The sequence below is a fragment of the Candoia aspera genome, chromosome 7 (assembly GCF_035149785.1).
Source record: "Candoia aspera isolate rCanAsp1 chromosome 7, rCanAsp1.hap2, whole genome shotgun sequence".
Classification (NCBI taxonomy): domain Eukaryota; kingdom Metazoa; phylum Chordata; class Lepidosauria; order Squamata; family Boidae; genus Candoia; species Candoia aspera.
Genome location: NC_086159.1, coordinates 33,670,960 through 33,690,656, shown reverse-complemented (window position 1 = coordinate 33,690,656; position 19,697 = coordinate 33,670,960). Strand labels below are relative to the sequence as shown.

General features: G+C 42.5%; 1 protein-coding gene across 1 annotated transcript in view; it reads right to left on the bottom strand.

Moving 5' to 3' along the window:
• AGBL3 (AGBL carboxypeptidase 3) overlaps positions 1-19,697 on the bottom strand; it is a 44,502-nt gene that overhangs the window by 754 nt on the left and 24,051 nt on the right. Inside the window, exons 14-20 of the mRNA XM_063308695.1 lie at positions 19,312-19,425; positions 13,997-14,090; positions 6,644-6,715; positions 5,582-5,755; positions 4,404-4,434; positions 3,231-3,442; positions 216-468 (exon numbers count right to left, since the gene is read on the bottom strand). Coding sequence (XP_063164765.1) covers positions 216-468; positions 3,231-3,442; positions 4,404-4,434; positions 5,582-5,755; positions 6,644-6,715; positions 13,997-14,090; positions 19,312-19,425 — 950 coding nt within the window. The remainder of the gene's footprint in view (positions 1-215; positions 469-3,230; positions 3,443-4,403; positions 4,435-5,581; positions 5,756-6,643; positions 6,716-13,996; positions 14,091-19,311; positions 19,426-19,697) is intronic.

Sequence of the window (19,697 nt, the reverse complement as noted above, 5' to 3'; positions counted from 1 at the left end):
CTTCCTTATACTATTTGCTAAATGATTTAATTGAAACTCATTTCAGCAAAGTATTTCTTGAACTGGAATTGTACTGTTTTGCTGCATCTTCTGTTTTAACCTACTTCTGCCCATTGTTACATACACTTGAGTTTTTCATAAAAAACAGGAATCACAAGACAATTTTGGATGGAAGCATTAAAAGTCAGCCTGAATAGATAGTACTGTTTACTTACCGGTGTTGGCCTAAGAATTTTAGATGCCGTTCACTTCTCGAATATTTTTCAGTGGCTTGTCTGTATATTCCCTCAGACATCAAAGGAAGGGAGAGTTGTAGCAAATCTTGTGTAACTGGAGACCTGTTCAGTTTAAGACCTTCTTCACCGTTCCCTCCACCATTTCTGTTAGTTTTAGCATTCCTTGCTGAAGACAATTCCTTTACTTTATTCTCCCTTCCAACTAAACTGCTTTTTTGAGTGTCAGGGAAACCTGTGATTAAAAATAAGTAAATCTGATATAATGATCCAGAGATCAATTTAATATACTATTCAACAATTTAGTCCCAACATGTTTTACATGTTAATTTTTACTGTGACATACAGTATTAATGAATTTACCTTAGCATATCGTACAGAAAAATAATATCCCACCCTGTCTACCTGTCTTTCAGTTCTTGTAGTCAGATGAGTATAGATCTTGCTATACTCACACAATTAGGAAAAATGTATTTCAACTTGGCCTCTGTGTCATATATCTATAGCCTTTTATTATGTTCATTTATGATCATTCAAGTTGATACTTTAAACATTTCCAGAATCCTGTGGTCCACAGTACTGTTCTGAGATTTTAACTTGTGTGCTTCTCTAAATACTTACGATCGAATAATTGCTCTTAATCACTAGGTAGTTCCCCCCCCCATGAATAAAAGAATTCTGTGCTCTCCAGAGAGCATGTGCATGTCAGAGAGAGAGAGAGACTGATTCATTCCTTGGCAATATTATGGAATGGGCATGTCATTGTTTTCTGAGATTTTTTTCCTTACTTCTCGGTTTAGACTGCAGCCCGAGGATTTCACCCAACTATTATTCAGATCTGTCCCAGCTTAGCTTTTAATTCTTTCTAAATTTTAGAATATCAATCCTCACAAAACTTTTCAATCGATAACCCTGGATGGGATAGCATTCCCCCAGACATAGCTGGTGTGCAATCTGAGTTTCCACCTGGACTTATGGCTCCTGCTTCAGTGGGTGGCAGCTGTGGCTAGAAGGACCCTTGCACAAATCCATCATGTATGCCAGTTTCACCTGTTCCTGGATTAGGAGGCCTCAGCCCGTGGTCACTAATGCCTTAGTCATTTCCCGTTTGGATTACTTCAACATGCTGTACATGGGGCTGCCCTTGAAAAGCATTTGGAAGCTTCAACTGGTCCAGAGTGCAGCGGTATGGCCAGTACTGGACGCACCAGGTTTACCCATGTGACACAGCTATTGCATGACCCTCACTGACCCTCAATAGGCTTCCAGGTACAATCTAAGGTGCTGGTTATAACCTTTAAAGCCCTACAGGGCCATGTTACTTGAGGGATCACCTGTCTCCAGTAGTTTCTGCCTATCCCATTATATACAATAGAAGTGTGTGCTTTGGACCCCTTCTTTGAAACAGTGCTATATTGTGGAACCCAAGCAGGAAACATGTCTTCTCTGTTGTGGCACCTGTCCTATGAAACAGCCTGCTCCCTAGATCTGCATGGCCCCAACACTTCCAGAAGGCTGTGAAAACCTGGCTTTTCCTTCAGGCATTAGGGCCAGGTTTCTAGTGGATCCTGATATGCATGTTTTGGAGGCTGTGAGCTGATTATGAGATGCCTTAGCTCTTGTATTCTATTATGATTGCTTTTAATTGTATTTTTTCTTCTGTTGTTATATTGTTTTTTGTATTCTTACTAGCAACCCAGAGTTGTTTGCTTAAGTTGGATGGCCATATGGAAAGAAGGCAGGCAGGCAGGCTGTACTGTCCACAAGTTCAGCTTGGTTGTTTGGTTTCTGACAGTTAGGCTACTCCTTCTTTCACCCAGAAGTGTGGTGTTCCAGAGAGCACAGGCATTAGGAACAGTCATAACATAATGAACCATGCAGCAGGGAGCTCCACAATGAGTAAAAATCTCTAAGAGAGCTCCAGATTACTAGTACTTCTTTGCATATTTCCCCCCAAAATTATTTCATAAACAACCAAGAGAATACGTGATATAAAAGAACAATAAATTAATAACTAAAAACGAGAATTCCAAAATCTATACATCATCTTATCTACATATTCAGGTCTTAGAAACTGACTTCCATGGTCATCTATTTTCAGATGTCCATTCCACAAATAGATTTGTGAGGAAATACAAGATCTAGATGCACCCCCACAGAAGCCCTTCACTCATCATCAAAAGCATATTTCCAAGTCTTACTTTCCTGATGATATAAGTACGTAAATTGTTAAATATAAACTGTTTAAATTTAATTGTTAAATTTAATTGAGGCACAGCCTGATACTCTGTATCAGTCTTCTCACAGAAGGGACAGGTATTCGTATGTGTCTATGCATGTGGGGCTAACTCATCCTCTTTTGAGCTATACTGGAAGGAAAATGTTTACATTCCATAAAACAGCTTTGAGAATTATATTCTACTGAATGTTCTTTAGATATTAAACAATGATTTTTCCCATCCAGAATACATATTTGTAGTTCAAAATTTACTTCCAGTTATTCCTCTCCTCTGAGAAGGAGTAAATGAGAAAGAGAAAATACAATCCGATTAAACATTTAATTTTTGTATCAGATGATAAGAACATACCCTACCCTAGGGCTTGCTCTCTCTCTCTCTGATTTTGGTGGCTTGACAGGCAGGCTAAGAATGGCTGATCATGAGTTCCTATGGGGTACATTAAAAATAATTCTTTTGGCACATGTAGTTCAAACTTTCCAAACATGTGTTACTGTTGTGCTACTTTCTGTTATTGACTCTGTTGTTGATTAACCTCTCAGAATATCCTCCATCAATCAAGAAGAAATCTCAGGTTAAAGTCAATGTTCCTTTTCCTAAGAAAGATAATGAATCTACTAAAATATTCTGTGGAACAAGTTGCTCATCAAGGACTTGGATGCCTTTTAGGTCTAGCCCTTTGTAGTATCCAAGTAAACAAGCCAATGTGTTTTAGAAATTTTGATGATAAAACCAATTGTTATTGAGAAAGCTTAAAAACCTTTGATCTCTGGAGATGCCTTCTCCCTGCAGCTATTGGCCTTTCCAGCTTGATACTTTTCTAATCTCCAGGCTGCAGTTTTGTTATATGGAACATTAAAATGGATTTCTTGAGCTAGGGCAATATTTTGTAGTTCTTTTTCTTCTAACTGTAGTGTGACATAGCCCCTTCCAGGATGATTTTCAGCGGTTGCCTGAGACAGAGATAAAGAGCTGAAACAGATTAAGATTAAGCATCTCAAAACTCAGAAGAAAATAACATGCAAAATGAAGCAATTCTTAGAAGTTACACAAAAAGGATACACATCAAAAAGACTGTGTCTTCTGAAATATATATCAACTCAATCATTTTGTGCTATAGTACTTATTTATGCTATATTTGAATATGAAAAAATTGACTTGTTATTATGTTCTGAGCTTCCAGAACCTGCTAGGAAATGTATGTTTCTTTTCTATTTTTTATAAGCAGATTTTCCATATTTCACTTTTAGGTAAGTACTTAAAGTATTGATAAACACTAAAAATGTCTTTACAGTATTCAGTATTTTTCAGGTAAAAAACTTATCATAGCAGAATCATAAAAACGATTATTCAAAGGCTTAATATATTAAGAGCTAGATATTACCATTTGGGGTACAAACCATTTAAAAATATGAAACAATTATGACTTCCAAATAATCTACTGGTTGCATTTGCGCTAATGAAATATCATTTCTAAAATAAGCATTCTTCTGTCTTTTTTAAATTATATGTAAGTATAACGGCAGGCTTTATCTCAGGAGAAGATTCCAACCTGTCAATATGAGGGAGGGGGAATTCTCTCTCTCAGGATGGTATTTATCCTTTGCAGGTTTTCTTTAATAATTACTTCTATTATAAATTATACAAACTTTTTTGCTCAGTTAACTAGAGCAAATCTTTTTATTTGATTAAACTAAATCCACTAAATAGTACTTGCACCCAAACTTGCAAACTAAAATTTGTTGCAAGAGAGAATGATAAAAATATTAATTAAAATGAAGTATAGAGATAATAGTTTTATAAAGCATATGTGCAATCATATACCTGACTGCTCCATATTAAACTTGATTAGATTCTATGAGATCTCTCCCAAGAAATATGTATAGCATTGCAGTTTCAGAAATCGTTAATAATAAATATAAGGTTTTCGTACCTAGGGTGACTATCCAGTTGGATGAGCGATGCTACAAGTAAGAGGAAAAAAAGCAACATATAATTTAAAATAAAGATCCTCATTTATTACACAGATTTCAGTCATATTTCGTATGTTAAGAATGAAAATCATTATTCTCGTGTAGAAAACCACGATAATATTTTAGATTATTAATGTGAGAGAATACAAGAGAAGAGAATAATTCTGCTTATGTTCACATGTTAATTTGGATGCTCAAGATTAAGTAGATAGCATTCCCCTTCTTTTAAATACTTTTAAATTCATGATATTATAGACCAACTTTTAACTAAGAATTTTAGCTTCTATAATTAAAAATATAGTAAATCAATTTGCTTTATTAATGACCTACAATGAAACAAAATTGGAATTGGCCTAAATAGCTCCGTCCAACTCTCTGATTAAATAAAAACACAGAATTTATGAAAAAAAGGGTCACAAGAATTGTGACCAAAATTATTGTGATATTTTGGATTATGGAAGAACTCAAGAATTTAAGCATATTTGTTTTCATATTTGAAGTTATGTGTGTTTATTGAATTATTCCAGAATGATATGGTATGCAATATTCAAGAACTGATGAGCTGTTATTTTTTTCTGGTGTAACTTCTTTTTTATCTATATTTATATAATGGATATTAGCAACTGGCAGTGGTTTAGCTGATAAGCATCTTGCATTTGAGGAAATAAGATTAACGTTCAGAATTCTACTTAGCCATTAAGCTCTACAGTGGCACTTAGGCCAGTCTTAGCTTAGCACACTTTACTGGATAGTTGTCTGGATAAAATTTGGTAATCCTGAAACCCCCCCCCATTAAATATAAGATGATGTTTGATGGTCTCTAATGTCTCAAAAAAAATGTTACATTATCTTAATTGGTATGTCACTTGGACACTGGTTTTGAGTAATATGAATTAGCCTTCCCAGTCTGTCACCTTTCAGGTGTCTTGAGAACCAGTTAACATAGAATTGTAGTCCCAACACATCTGAAGGGTGCCAGGGTAGGGAACGCTGCTATTAGGCTGGCCCTAATTACCAGCCCATTGTCTATGAAAGGAAATTACTATATAATAGTTGCTATACCTGCATGGTTAATCCCCTCTTACTGTATATGCCTTCCCACCTCCCCTACCTCACAAAATTATGCTACAATACTTACTTTTTTGATGGATGCTTGCTTCCCTCTTCATATTTTCCACTCTAGGAAGTCGACAACCAATAAGTGCACCATTTCTTCTTGGTGTATTACACATTTGGTTAACAACAGTAGGAGGTAGGAAAAGTCTCTGGGAAATTATGTGCTTAAAAGGCTGGGTTAGGTCCCATCCAGCATCTGTTTATATGAAAGACCAAACCCAGACATAGTACTATAATATAATCTTGACATGATAATGGGCTAATTAAGGAATCTATCTAGAACTTAAGTGCCTGGATTTACCTTCTTATAAACTAGAAAATGCTGAATGAGTGTACATTTATTAATTAAATGAACTGACATGTGTAAATAAACTGTAAAAACTAAGATAAAAGCAAAATCATTTTAATGAATTTATTTTGTAAAATGCTATCACTACCATATTACATTATTTTCCTCATAACCTTAAAAGCTGGAAGCATAATTACTTTATCAAGAATCTCAAGGGTCTTCAAAAACCTTAAGGATCTTCAAAATTGTAAATACAATTATGACAAATATCAACTTGATTTTGTAAGCCTGTAGAATGGCATGGAACACTTTTCACCTCTTTCACACCACATTCTACTTCCACCCTCACACAAGAGAAGAGAACTTTTACCTAAAAATCTGTTATGGGCAATTTAGCTTTTAGCATTTTAGGGATTATATTTCATTTGGACATTTTATTTATGCTTATCTTCTGTAACAGTATTTACTCTTGAGTATATAGTATTTAATATGTTTTATGTTCACACTGCAATCTAATTCTTAATTTGTCTATCAAAACCGAGGAATACAGTCCACTTCCCTTGTAGTGGAAGGGAACTGCAGAATTAACACTTTAGTCTTAAAAACTGTAAATTCATGCATATGTCCTAGGAACAAGCACTGTTGAGCTCAGAAACACAAACTTTCTGACAACTTGTATAAATCAGACTGCAAATATGTATTTCAAAGTCATAATTTCACTATACTGTACTGCCTATAAATTACTGTTTATATGTGCATTTCTATCTTAATCGTATCTATAAATGAATTACTCACTTGATCCTTGCTCAGGAAAATAATGATTCAGATACTGAACTGTATATTTACTTGGCACTTTTGGCACAGAATCTGAGAAAAGGAAATTAAAGACATGAAAGACCATAATGGATTTGTTATGGCCATAGACATTCATGATGATAAAAACAACAGCATGTCTCTTGTACTTGTATCCCAATATTGGAGGTAAACATATGAGTCACAAGGTTTGCGTTGGGACATCATTACACACATTTCATCCCTTTCCTCACCATCACAGGAACCTATGATTGTTGCTCTGCAAACGGGAGGAGGTCCACCCAGTCGTCTTGGTGATAGTTTATGTAGGAGCAGAGGAATTGCTCCAGTGTGGCATTAAGGATCTCTGTGGATCCGTCCGTCTGGGGATGCCAGGAGGTTGACAGGGCTTGCTGGGTACCTATCAGTTTCAAAAAAGCCTGCCAAAACCTCGAGGTAAATTGTGTGCCCCTATCGGTCACCAAGAGGGAGAGGCAGCCGTGTAGGCGGTACACGTGGACTAGGAACAGTTTCGCCAGCTGTTGGGCTGACGGGATCGAGGCGCAGGGGATAAAATGTGCTTGTTTTGAAAAGTAGTCTTTTACCACCCAAATGACCGTTTTCTTTTGGCTGGGCGGTAAGTCGACTATGAAGTCCATTGAGATCTCATCCCAAGGGCGGGAGGGTTCAGCCACGGGTTGCAGCAGCCCCTGGGGTTTGCCAGCCGGTCGCTTGGCCATAGCGCACACTGGGCAGGATGCTACATACGTCTTGACGTCCTTCCTCAGCGAGGGCCACCAAAACTGTCTCTGAGTCAGGTGTAGGGTTTTCAAGAACCCGAAGTGACCAGCCTGTTTGCTGTCATGCGATCTGTTGAGGATCACCTGCCGTTGTGAGTCAGGTACATATAACCTTCCCTCCGCCCATGCGAGGTCCTGGTCCATAGTGACCTTGTTGGGGTTGGTGAGGAGCCAGGGGTCAGATTTTAATGCCGTTGTAAAATCTGCCCGTAGCCCACCTGGCATTTGAGGTTGCCTGCGTCTAGGGGCGGGTTGCATCGTAGTTGTTTGCGAGGGGGGGGCAGGCTGTCCCCGAGTGGGACCCCGGGTGACCGCCGCCATACCCAGCTGGGAATCGGAAAGCACCGTCCCTACGATGTCGGAGATAGGCTCCGCATCCTGAGGCAGTCGGGAGAGTGCGTCTGCCAGGAAGTTCTTTTTGCCTGATATGAACTTCAGCTGGAAGTTGAACCGGCTGAAGAACTGAGCCCAGCGTATTTGCTTGGGACTGAGGCACCGGGGTGTACGGAGCGCCTCAAGGTTGTGGTGGTCTGTCCAGACCTCAAACGGGCAAGTCGCCACTTCCAAAAGGTGACGCCAAGCCTCCAGCGCTGCTTTAACCGCAAATGCTTCCTTTTCCCACACGTGCCAGCGCCTGTCTCCAAGAATTTCCTCGAGAGATAGGCGTATGGCTTCAGGATTCCAGCGGAATCCTTTTGCAGCAGGATGGTGCCTATTGAGAAGTCAGAGGCATCCACCTGCACCACAAAAGGCCGTTCGGGGTCCGGGTGAGCTAGAATTGGCTCCGCTGTGAACAGCGCTTTTAGCCTGTCAAATGCGGTTTGACAGGCAGGAGTCCAATTAAGTACGGCCCCCGGGTTTTTTACCTTGCGCGTCTCCCTGACGCCTTTGGTCTTGAGCAAATCGGTTAAGGGTAGGGCGATTTCCATGAACCCCCTCGCGAAGGACCTATAGAAATTCGCGAACCCGAGGAAGCTTTGAAGCTGGTGCCTGGTGTGTGGGCGTTCCCAGCTCAAGACTGCCTGAACCTTTGCGGGGTCCATCTCTACGCCTTTGTCAGAGATTCTGTACCCTAGGTAGTCCAAGCGCGACTTGTGGAATTCGCACTTGGACGGCTTAGCATAGAGTTTGGCTTTCCGGAGCTTAGTGAGGACTTGCATCACTAACCTCTCGTGTTCCCTCTGCGTCCTCGTGTAGATGAGGACATAATCCAGGTAAACCAGTACGCCCTTGAATAGGTGTTCATGCAGTACCTTGTTGATGAGTTGCATGAAGACCCCCGGGGCCCGCGCAAGACCGAATGGCAGTACCTTGTATTGGAAGGAGCCCAAGGGGCAGTTGAATGCCGTTTTCCACTCGTCCCCCTCCCTGATGCGGATTCTGTAATACGCCTCACGGAGGTCGAGTTTGGAAAACACCCTTCCCTTTGACAGGTGTGCTAGCATGTCCTTTACGAGGGGTAGGAGGTATTTGTTGGATAGGGAAGCGGAATTTAATCTGCGGTAATCGGTGCATAGTCTCAGGGTGCCGTCCTTCTTTTCCCGAAATAGGACGGGTGCTCCAACCGGCGAGTTCACTGGTTCTATGAAACCCCTGGAGAGGTTTTTATCCAAGAATTCCCACAGCGCCGCTAATTCTCTCTGGGTCATGGGGTAGATCTTGGGCTTGGGTAATTGGACGTCTGGGAGCAGTTCAATTGTGCAGTCTGTCTTGCGGTGGGGGGGTAATTGGTCCGCCTCCTCTTCTCCGAAGACATCTGCAAAGTCTGCATATTGCTCCGGCAGTCCTTCTGGGGGGGGGGGGGTCGTGGGTATGGTCGACGACTTCTGTCCTCCCCACTGTCGGAGCAGATGGTTTGTCCGGTGTTGGTGCCTGGTAGACCCCTTCTTTGAACTTGATGGAGCGTGCCCTCCAGTCTATGTGTGGGTTGTTGCGTGCTAGCCAGGGGATCCCCAGCACTACTATGGGTTTCCCTATCTGGGTTTCCACAAAGTCTATGGATTCCTTGTGGGTGCCCATTGCCAGGGTGACCATTCCGGTCCTCTGGGTGGCCGGTCCCCCCCGCCCCCCCCGCTGTAGAGCCGTCTAGTTGTTGGAATGCCAGCGGTTTAGGGAGGGGGGAACAGGGCAGTTTTAGTGCGGCGACAATGTCCGGGTGGATCAGATTTCAGGAGCACCCAGAATCCACCAGAGCTTCAACCGTAATGGCTCTAGGGCCATAAGAGAGTTTAATTGTCCCTGCCAGGATGGAGCAATTGTCACTCACCCTGGGGTTGTTGCGCCCCTTCTTCACCACCTGCCCAGTGGCGCTGCTTAGAGCAGGTGGGGAGCATTTCCTGCCAGCTGTTCTTGGGCGTTGATCGCGTCCCCTATGAGGTAGGTGTCTGCGTCCTCGTCCGGGGTTGCTAACACTCCTGTCAGGCGTCTGGGGGGTTTGGATGGCTTGTGCGGCGTCTTCAGTGTGGGTCTGGGCGGGCGATCTGTTGTCCTGTTTTTGTAACAGTCCGCCGCTCGGTGGCCCGTCTTCCCACACCTGGTACACTGCCCGCGGGCAAGCCTCCATTGTTGGTCCACGTGCCAGGTCGGGTCCAACTGTGGGACTGGTCCTCTGGTGCTGGGAGGGATTTTGTCCTCTGCAGCTGCAAGCAGGAATGTGTGCTGAGTGTGCTCCGCTTTCCCGACTAGGCAAATCCACCCGTGAAGGGAGGCTGGGTCGTCCCTGTAGAGTGCCCATTGTAGCACCTCCTGGTTGAGGCCACGCTTGAACATGTCAATCAGGGTGGCCTCAGACCATTTTGTGATTTTGCCTGCGAGGACCCTGAACTCAAGGGCGTAGTCGGCCACTGTTTTTCTTCCCTGGCGCAGTGCTTGAAGTGTGCACTTGGCCCTTTCCTTTGCCAGGGGGTCCTCAAAGTAATGCTTCAGCTCGGCTAGGAAGTCGTGGAAATTGGCCAAGGCTGGGGCTCCGGACTCGGACATCTGTACGTACCAGTCCGCAGCCCTATCTTGGAGCTTGGTGGCCACTGCCAAGATTTTTGCGGCTTCTGTGCTGAAGCAATGGCCATATTGGGCCATGTAGTCCCTCGCATTTGTTAGGAAGAAGGACAGTTTCGTAGGGTTCCCGTCAAATTGTACGGGGAAGTCTTTGGCGAACCTCCCAATTTGCGGGACCCCTACCTGTGGGTGGTGAGGGATGGCTCCCACTGGCCTGGGGCCACGAAGCCCTGCGACAGAGTGTCGTGCTTGGCCCCTTCCGCTCGGGGTTGTTGGCGGGGTGGGTATGGTGCCTCGATCCCCTCTTGCCCCCTGTGCTGCCTCAGTCTTGGAGTGCTTGCCTACAATTGTTGCCAGGGACTGGAGCATATGTTCCAGGTCTCGTACCTTGGCTTCCAGGGCTGTGTCCTTGTTTGGCGTGCTCCGGTCTGCCGATGTCAGGGACAGGAGCAGGTGTTCAAGGTAGCGTACCCTGGCTTCCAGGGCCGTGACCCTGTCTGGCGTGTCCTGGTCGTCCGACGTCGGTGCTGCCACATGCTGTCCGGTCTGTAGTCTTGCGCCTTCCTGCTCGGGCGTTTGGGGGTAGCGGAGCCTCCAGGTGGAGTAGGGTGTTCCCGTCCAGGGTCCTGCTCCGCCGGCCCATGTGAGGAGTTGCTGGTCCCCGACTTTGTCTTCCGTCGGGGCTCTCCCGTCTGGGTTGGAGCTCCAGGTCTGGAACTGGGGTGTGGTGTGGGCAGGGAGGGTGTCCGTGTCCCATTCTGGGTGCACCGCCTCCAGCAGCTGTCAGGTCGCCTCTGCCTCTTGCGGGCCGTCCTTCACGCCTCTGGTGCGAAGTGCTGGCTCCATGGCTGTCCCCGGTTCCGTTTTTGCCAGTTGATCTCTCCAGCGGAAAATTTTCATCCGGTGGAGCTTGGCGACTTTGGTTTGGTGACTCTCAGCTTTATGTTAGGCTCTGCCTGCTACCCAGTAAAAACGCAGACGCTAGCGTAGGCTTAGGTTCTGGTTTTATTTGAGTAACAGTATGCGTGCCCTTTAAGAAAAGCTGAGAGTGAGTGGAGCGCACCGGAACGGGATTTAAATAGCCCGCGCCGGTCAGCGCTCCACCCCTTCTTACTTCGGGTGCGCCCCAAGCCCCGTCGGTTCCGTTGCCGGTAGGTGAGGGGTCGTGGAGCCCCTCCTGTGCTCCGGGCGTTTCCTTAATTGCTTCCCTGGCCGGTAATGGTTCATTGCCGGGCGATCAGGTTCGTAATCTCTTTGACAGGTCAGGCGCGCCTCGTGATCTGGTCTTGTCAATTACCTTCTTTGCAACATTGTATCTCTCTTCCGCGCCTCCGGCTAGAGTTGATACTTTGTTGCCAGCACCTGTTGCTCTCTTTTGTTAGCTAGTTGCCTTTTCCCTTAATCCGCCCAGTACCCATTTCCCTGCATTGTCATGCGAGCCGTTGCGATGTCACAAGCATCGCAACGGTGATCATGACAGTGACTGAGACCAATGGGTCTATCCTTTATTGTAATGATAATGTTTATGTTGCTGTGCAGCAAAACAGTAAGTATTCTCAACTTCTCCCAGCTTATATTCCCTCCAACATAACTTCATGCATCTGAAGTATTCTATACCTTATTAAGATTTATGCTACAATACATTTGTTATTTGTTAGCTTTTAAGGTACCACAAAACTTGGTAACTGCCCAGAGTCACTGGGAGTCAGGCTCCATATAAATTTACTTGATGATGATGATGATGGTGATGATGACGACACATAACATATGACTCCTCCATTAAATTTGTTTAAAAGTATATGTGTTTTGCTTTGCTTTCCAAGAGATAGAGAGAGATGCCTGGGATAATTCTTATATATTCCAAAACAATGTGAATTAGTATACCCTAAGAAAGAATGGCTTATTTGGATAAATAAATTAAAACATGTAATAGCCTTATGTATTTGCTTTCTATCCTTGCACTACTCATTCTCATTTCTCCTCATTATTTAAAATGCCAGGAAGCTTTCAAAGTATACTATACTGTAATATAATAATATAATATACTGTATTTGTGCACCAGGAAATGATGGTTACCAGAGCTGGAATAAGCCAGAATCTTAAAATACAGTTTGAAGTTGGTTTCAGAACATAGCTGATTCCAAATCTGGTAATTTTGAAATCATAATTTCCATATCTGAATGCAGTGACAATTGATATTTAGCAAAATATTTTTTTGGTGTTAGTCATGACCCAGCGAGGAGAGAAAAAATAAGGACTGATGTGGCAGTTCAATTCTTGTTCATATTTACATTTATTAAATAAGATATAAACATCCAAGCTAGGTCACTGATTAGCCTAAGACATGATAGATTTCGTGACTAAACAACTTTTGATTCACGTCTCCACATTCTAACTTTCTCCATATAAAGGCATTCACCTTGATGAAATATCTATGGGATTGGAGTAACCCTAATCCTAATTTTTAAAAACAATTTTCTTGTGGTACAACTTTTTCAAGAAATAGTCTATTTGATCAAATATATAAAAAAAGTTTTAAAAGGTGGTAGGCACATACAGACATACACTGAGGGTAACTAAAGAATAAACCAAATTACAGACTTTAAGACATGCTTATCTAGAGTTTTGTAGAAGTTAAATGTATCTAGAATCTCTAATTTATCTATATGCACCATGTGCTTATCTATCAGGAAATTATATGGAGATTGGAAGAATCATGTATTTATTACATAAAGCTTTCCATTCTCAATTTCTTATCAAAATACAGAATTGGGAATACAGAAAATGTCCAGTACGTATACTAAGTGCAGAATATAAATGTATTATAAAGTATAAGAACTTTTTGTAATCTTTGTTTAGACTCTGAAAGAAACAATCTAATCTGAGAATAGATTCCAGTTCTTCTGTAATCTTGCCTGCAATTGTATTGGATGGGGATATAAAATGAGAGGTGAATGCCCAAGGGGAATGAAATACCAGCTTCCTCCATACACACTGATTTTTTAAAAAATTGTCCAGTGCAAGCATAGTATCATAACAGATTATGAGTTTACAGATATCTTGTCATCAAAATATAATTTTCTCCTTCCTCTCACAGTAGCATTAAATCTGCAGAGGAGATAGGGCTCTAAAAGGCTTTAAAAATTTATCTGTTTTTAACAATTCCTGGTTGTGTATTTTAAATTTTTAATGTCTTAAACCAGCAAGGAAAAATTTCATTTTATTGTAGGTATTTTTCTTTTTAATATGCTTGACTTTTCTACATCACTCAGATACTCTGGTAGTGGATGGTTTAGTGTCCAATCACTCACTCATTCACTCAAATTAAGTTGTACCTAAATTTGCACCCCCTCAAACCATAATTATTAAGGGCAATATTGGTTACCGGTGCACATATTTGCTACTTCATAGCTAAAATAAATCATGGAAAGTTGTAGGACATTATACAGGGCTGGGGAGATTATATGAAATCTAGAACACACCTTATCTATACTGTACCATATAAATGCATTATATGATAACAATCCATCAAGATTTACAAGCTGATAACATTTTTTCTTACCTTTTTTAGAGGGGAAAGCCATTTGATCTGGTTTACCTTTTAAAATGGAGCTAGTTGCTTTAAACAGTTCATGAACCCCTGCTAAGGTCTTTGACTATTAGAAAAAATAGAGACAAATGCATGATTATTAATCTTACACTTTTCTGAACTCCCACATTTCTTTCTTCATATGTAAAGACTAATTAGAATCTGTGATAAGTGGTTTTATTGAACAGACTATACAGTAAGTAGCTTGAGTATGGTAAATGTTGCTGCATCCTTCCCCATTATGTTTGACCAGACTATAATTCCCAGTGGATTAGGGAAGCTGAACTGACAGGAACCAGGCTGGTGAAGACTGGCTTAAAGAATGGAACATATATAGATGAAATACTTCCTTCCGCACATAAAAGTCAATATTTTTAAAGCAACAATCTCATAGTAACTGTGGTTGCATTTATTTTATTTTTAATCAGACATAATTGAATTAAACAATGCACAAAATTATAAAAAGTAATCTTAGTACATGTAACAGAAAAGGAGTAAGAAATATTAAGGCAAAGAAACCGAAGGCATGAGAAAAGAAAAAAAAAAGCTAAATCTAGTTTATACCAACACTATACACTAAGTCTAACGTTTCTATCTTTGCAAACTCCTCAATACATTCACTCTTCTTTTATATATTTGTTTTGCAATTTTATTGTCATACACTCTCTCTATATGATCAAATCACCTGAACACACTTTTTGCATGCTGGTCATTTTTGTATTTGATCCACATTCATTCATTCAGCTCCTATTCTTTCCTGAACTCATCTTTTCTTGTTTTACCATACCCACATGTTAAATGCTCCATTTCCAGTGCATTCAATTTACTTTTGTGTTCCTGCAGGCATAAGCAACTTCCATTTTTGTGTAACGAAATGGGCAGAAGCACACTCTTAAACATAACCATTTTCCCTTCTTTTGCAATAGACCACATTACTTGCAACAAATCACACAAATGACTATATGCTACTTACTATCTTTCCTTGCAACAGACCATATACAAGCCATTATCTTCCTACCAGCATTTGCACAGCTTTACATTTCTCCATCTATTTCCCCAACTTTAGTAAGCATTCTATAGGGTCACATATATTCATATTATTGCTCTGGTTTTTCACTATTTATATAACTTGCAATCACTCTATTTCCCTGTCAAATACCACTAATTTGATACATTAATTTTCAGAACCATATAATCAATTTAACATTCACTGCAAATCATTCAGACTCTTAGCCATCGCTACATATACATACATGTCCACAACCAACATAATTCTAAGTCACCTTAAGCATTCCTTATATGCTTATCCAAGAACCAAGGGGAATCTGGTAGATTTCAAGAAGTCCATAAATTGTATAAATAAATCACATCAATCAATCAGTCAGTCAATCATACATTCTTTACTCCATGTTCAGTGTTGAAATATTTGCTAAACAGTCAATTTATGCTTCTGTATGCTTTACTTCCATCATATACAAGTCTTACCACATTCAGCAACCAACCTTCAATACCACATGTATGCAAAACATTCCATAATGATTCAAGCCTATTCATATCATTCATTTTCACTTCATTCATTCATTCATTCATTCAAATTTGTTATAGCACCCAACTACAGTGGATTCTGAGCAGCGTACAAAACCCCAAAATCCATACAAACAGATAAAACATAAAACCACACAACAGCCCAGACTAAAACAATCTTAAAAGTAACACAAACAAAACAGCCCCCTCTCCCAATACAGTAATACATTAACCCCAGGCTTGGGACCAAAGCCAGATTTTAAGAACTTTCCAGAACCTTAGGAGAGAGGATGCTGTTCCAGAGGGCTGGGACTGCAACAGAGAAAGCATGCTTCCTTGGTCCCACCAAGATGCATTTAATAGAGGAACCTGGGGACGCGTCCACTGTGCCGGAACGTGCCAGGCAGGCAAAAATTATTGGAGACAAGCAGTCCTTCACTTATCCAGGCCCTATGCCATACAGGACTTTCCAGATAATAATCAGCATCCTGAATTGCAATTGGAAGCTGATTGGCAACCAATGCAGCTCACATAGCAGTGGTGACACATGGACATACCAAAGGGAGCCCGCTACTGCCTGTGCTGCTGCATTTTGAACCAGATGCAGCTTCTGGGTGGTGTTCAAGGGCAGCCCCATATAGAGCTCATTGCAATAATCCAGTTGTGAGGTGACCAGGGCATAAGTAACTGTCTGAAGGGCCTCCCAGTTGAGGAAAGAGTGCAGCTGGTACACCAGGTGAACCTGTGCAAAGGCCCTACTATCCACAGCTGCCACCTGTTCTTCAAGCAGTAGATGCAAGTCCAGAAGGACCCCCAAGTTGCACACCAGTCATGAATGGGGAAGAGCCTATCCAAGACCACCAATGGTAACACCCCCAACCCCAAGGGGCCAAACAGCTGCAGCCACTCAGTCTTGGCAGGATTGAGCCAAAGTCTGTTCTACCCCATCCAGATCGAAACAGCCTCCACCCACTGGGTCAATACATCAACAGCTTCACCTGTGCAGCTCAAGGTTGAGATATAGAGCTGGGTATCGTCAGCATACAGATGACACCAAACCCCAAACTGCCAGATGACCTCATCCAAAGTTTTCATGTAGATATTAAACAGAAGAGGGGAGAGGGTTGAGCCTTGAGGCACCCCACATGTGAGGGGCTGCAGACACGATCCTTCCCCTTGTTGATATTGACTGGAACTGACTGCTGAGGAACAATGTGAACCACTAGAGCACAGTGCCTTCCACTCCTAACCCCTGAAGTCAGTCCAGAAGGATACTGTGGTCAACAGTATCGAAAGCCACTGAGAGATCAAGGAGCACTAGGATTGGATGAACCACCCACATCGCTGATGTGCCAAAGGTCATCAACAAGTGTGATCAGCACTGTCTCCATACTGTACCCTGGTCTGAAACCAGACTGATTATCCGTTTCCTCCAAGATCTCCTGTAGCTATTGTGCAGCCACCTGTTACACAATCTTCCCCCAAAAGGAAAGATTGGAACATGGCTGATAATTATCCAACAGGGAAGGGCCCAGTGATGATCTCTTCAGGAGGGGGCATAACATCCTCCAATGCTAGATCACACTGCAACTGTCCGGAGACAAAAATCAGATCTAATGTATGAGCCCAGTATGCATTGGGCCCTCTATTATTTGGGAGAGGTCCATGGTTACCATGGAGGCCATAAACTCCTTAGCCGCCCTGGACTCAACATCACCAGGTGGCAAATCAGGACCATCAGCCTCGGGGACTCCACTGCCAACCCAGCAACAGAATCCAGCAGCTTAAGCAGAGACGATGCTGGGCAGCAGGACGGCAGTACACCAGCAATAATTCCAACTATGCCCAAATTAAACCAGAGGATCTCACTAGTTATCTGTGAGACAGAGCCTCTAAGAGCCCTCAATGACTCACAGATGACAATAGCCATCCCACCTCCCTCCTCTGAGGTCTTGGTTGGTGCCAAACCTGAAACTCAGATGGGCATATTTCCAACAGTTATGCAGTGCCAGTTTGGCACCCTTGTCCACAATTAGATCATGGATGAAGGCAAATTTTTTACACACCAACCTGGCATTCAAAAGCTGCAGCTGGAGTCTGGGGCCACCAAGGATCCACTGAACTGGTCCCTGGGGTTAATACTGAGGGCCAAACATTGGGACCACTCTTAAACAGCATTCTCAGTGTCCCTGAGAATGGCCCACCCCCAGATTCCTGCCATATCTCCCTCTGCCCATCACTGTACCAATAATGCCTCCTACCCTCATATCTCCCCCCAGTCCATCCTCCCCCTGGGTTCCTCTGTCCCAGGCCCATCAATCTATATCTCCCACCCCGCAAAAGAATCTCTACCCACACTGAATACCAACCACAAACACACAAACACCCACTCCCATTGCATCCTCCTCCATCTCCCCATGGTCCCCACCAGCTGTTCTGACCTTGGCACACTGCAGTTGTGAAGCACCTGGGCACCCCCCAGGGAGTCCCCAGTCAACCCCCTAACACCCCCCCCCAATTCAGGCAGTCAATCAATACCAAACCTCCCAACATCTGGGGGGCAGAAGGGTCATATGGCAAATCCTCCCAACACTAGGCCTCATTCAGCTTCCAATCCTCATGGCCAGGCCCTGCCAGTTTGTTGCTCCACCAGTTACACTGCCCTCTTCTAAAGCAGCACCACTGCCACCAGCTGACCTTGGGGCTGTACCAATTAGTTGATCCCTGGTGTCCTCAGTCCTTCCTCTGCTGTAATGCTTCGCTCGCAACTATGGCTTGGCAGCCCAGCACAGCCCCATGCAACTCCGGATGCTCTAGGCTATGTCTCATGGCTCAGACCCACTAGTTCTCCAATTCCACACTTCTGGATCTGGTGCTGAGATGACTCCAGCTGCCCCTGGGACCCCAGCCCCTGCCTCCTCACCATCCCACTGCCACCACCATGATCTGTTGCTCCTATCTTCAGTGGGGCCCCGGCAACTGCACAAATGGTCCCACGAGCAGCTCCATGGCACCACTCCACTGCAAGGAGGTCCTGGCGCATCGCAGTTACAGTGAGTAAACTCAACAAATCAAATAAAACATTCATACTGAACCACCCAAAAATCAAGGTCCACCAACAGACAACATTACAACTACAAGAACCAAAGAACAACATAAAAAAAGAACTAAAAGAATTTAAAAAGCAACATAAAAAACAACACAGCCGAACTTCCTTTCTCAAATTTCTGCATTTCTCAATGAGCTGTTGAAATGCAAAAATCTGGTCTGCACACCCCCTCCATGGCATAAAGAGCACTGTACTTCCCAAATTTTGCTCAATGTACCCTTTCAGTCAGAATCCTGCCAAAAATCTTCCCAAGCAGGCTTACCAATCTAACCCCCTGTAGTGTTTGCATTCACTCTTGCTATTTTTGTCTTTGTAGAGGGCAACAATAATGGCGCTCTTCCAATTAACAGGCAAAAAAGCAATCTTCACACACAGACATTAAAAATTCCTATAGCGTCTCCATTTATGATGAAGTCAGGAATGGGAAATGTAGAATTAGCTCTACAATATTATTCTATGTCAGTAATTTAAATATATATTTTAAGCATCAGCAATAACTTAAATGGTGCACTACATGAATGTAATATTCCCAAATGGCAATTCAAATTCTACTCATACTGTATAGCGATATATTTATAAGTATATACTGCAGAAAAGGAGTCAGTATTCTCTTATTTATGTTGCAAAATTTATTCTAGTAAGGTGACAGCCAAACCTTTTTTGTATTGGTTGTTCTGGAGAAAGTCTCTATATTCTGCTTGGTAGTTTCATACTTTTCTCTTTCCATGTTTTGAAGCTCCATCAGTTTCAATTTCTGAAAAACCTGGGCCTGTGGAGAAAGATAAATGGGTAACATTTACCTTTTACTTAATGTACTAAACTGTATATCCTGATCAGAAGGAAGCCTGAGGTGAAAGATTACTTCACATGACAGACAAAACTCAATTGTAAATGCTTACAGCAGTCTTTGCCAATTTGGATGTAGTGTTATGTTCAGTGCCTCAAAGAGATCCCCTTTCTTGGACACCTGGATATTATTCTCTTACAAGTTAAAATAATGGCCTCTTTGCCAGTTCACGTAGATACCATAGTTAAGAGGCT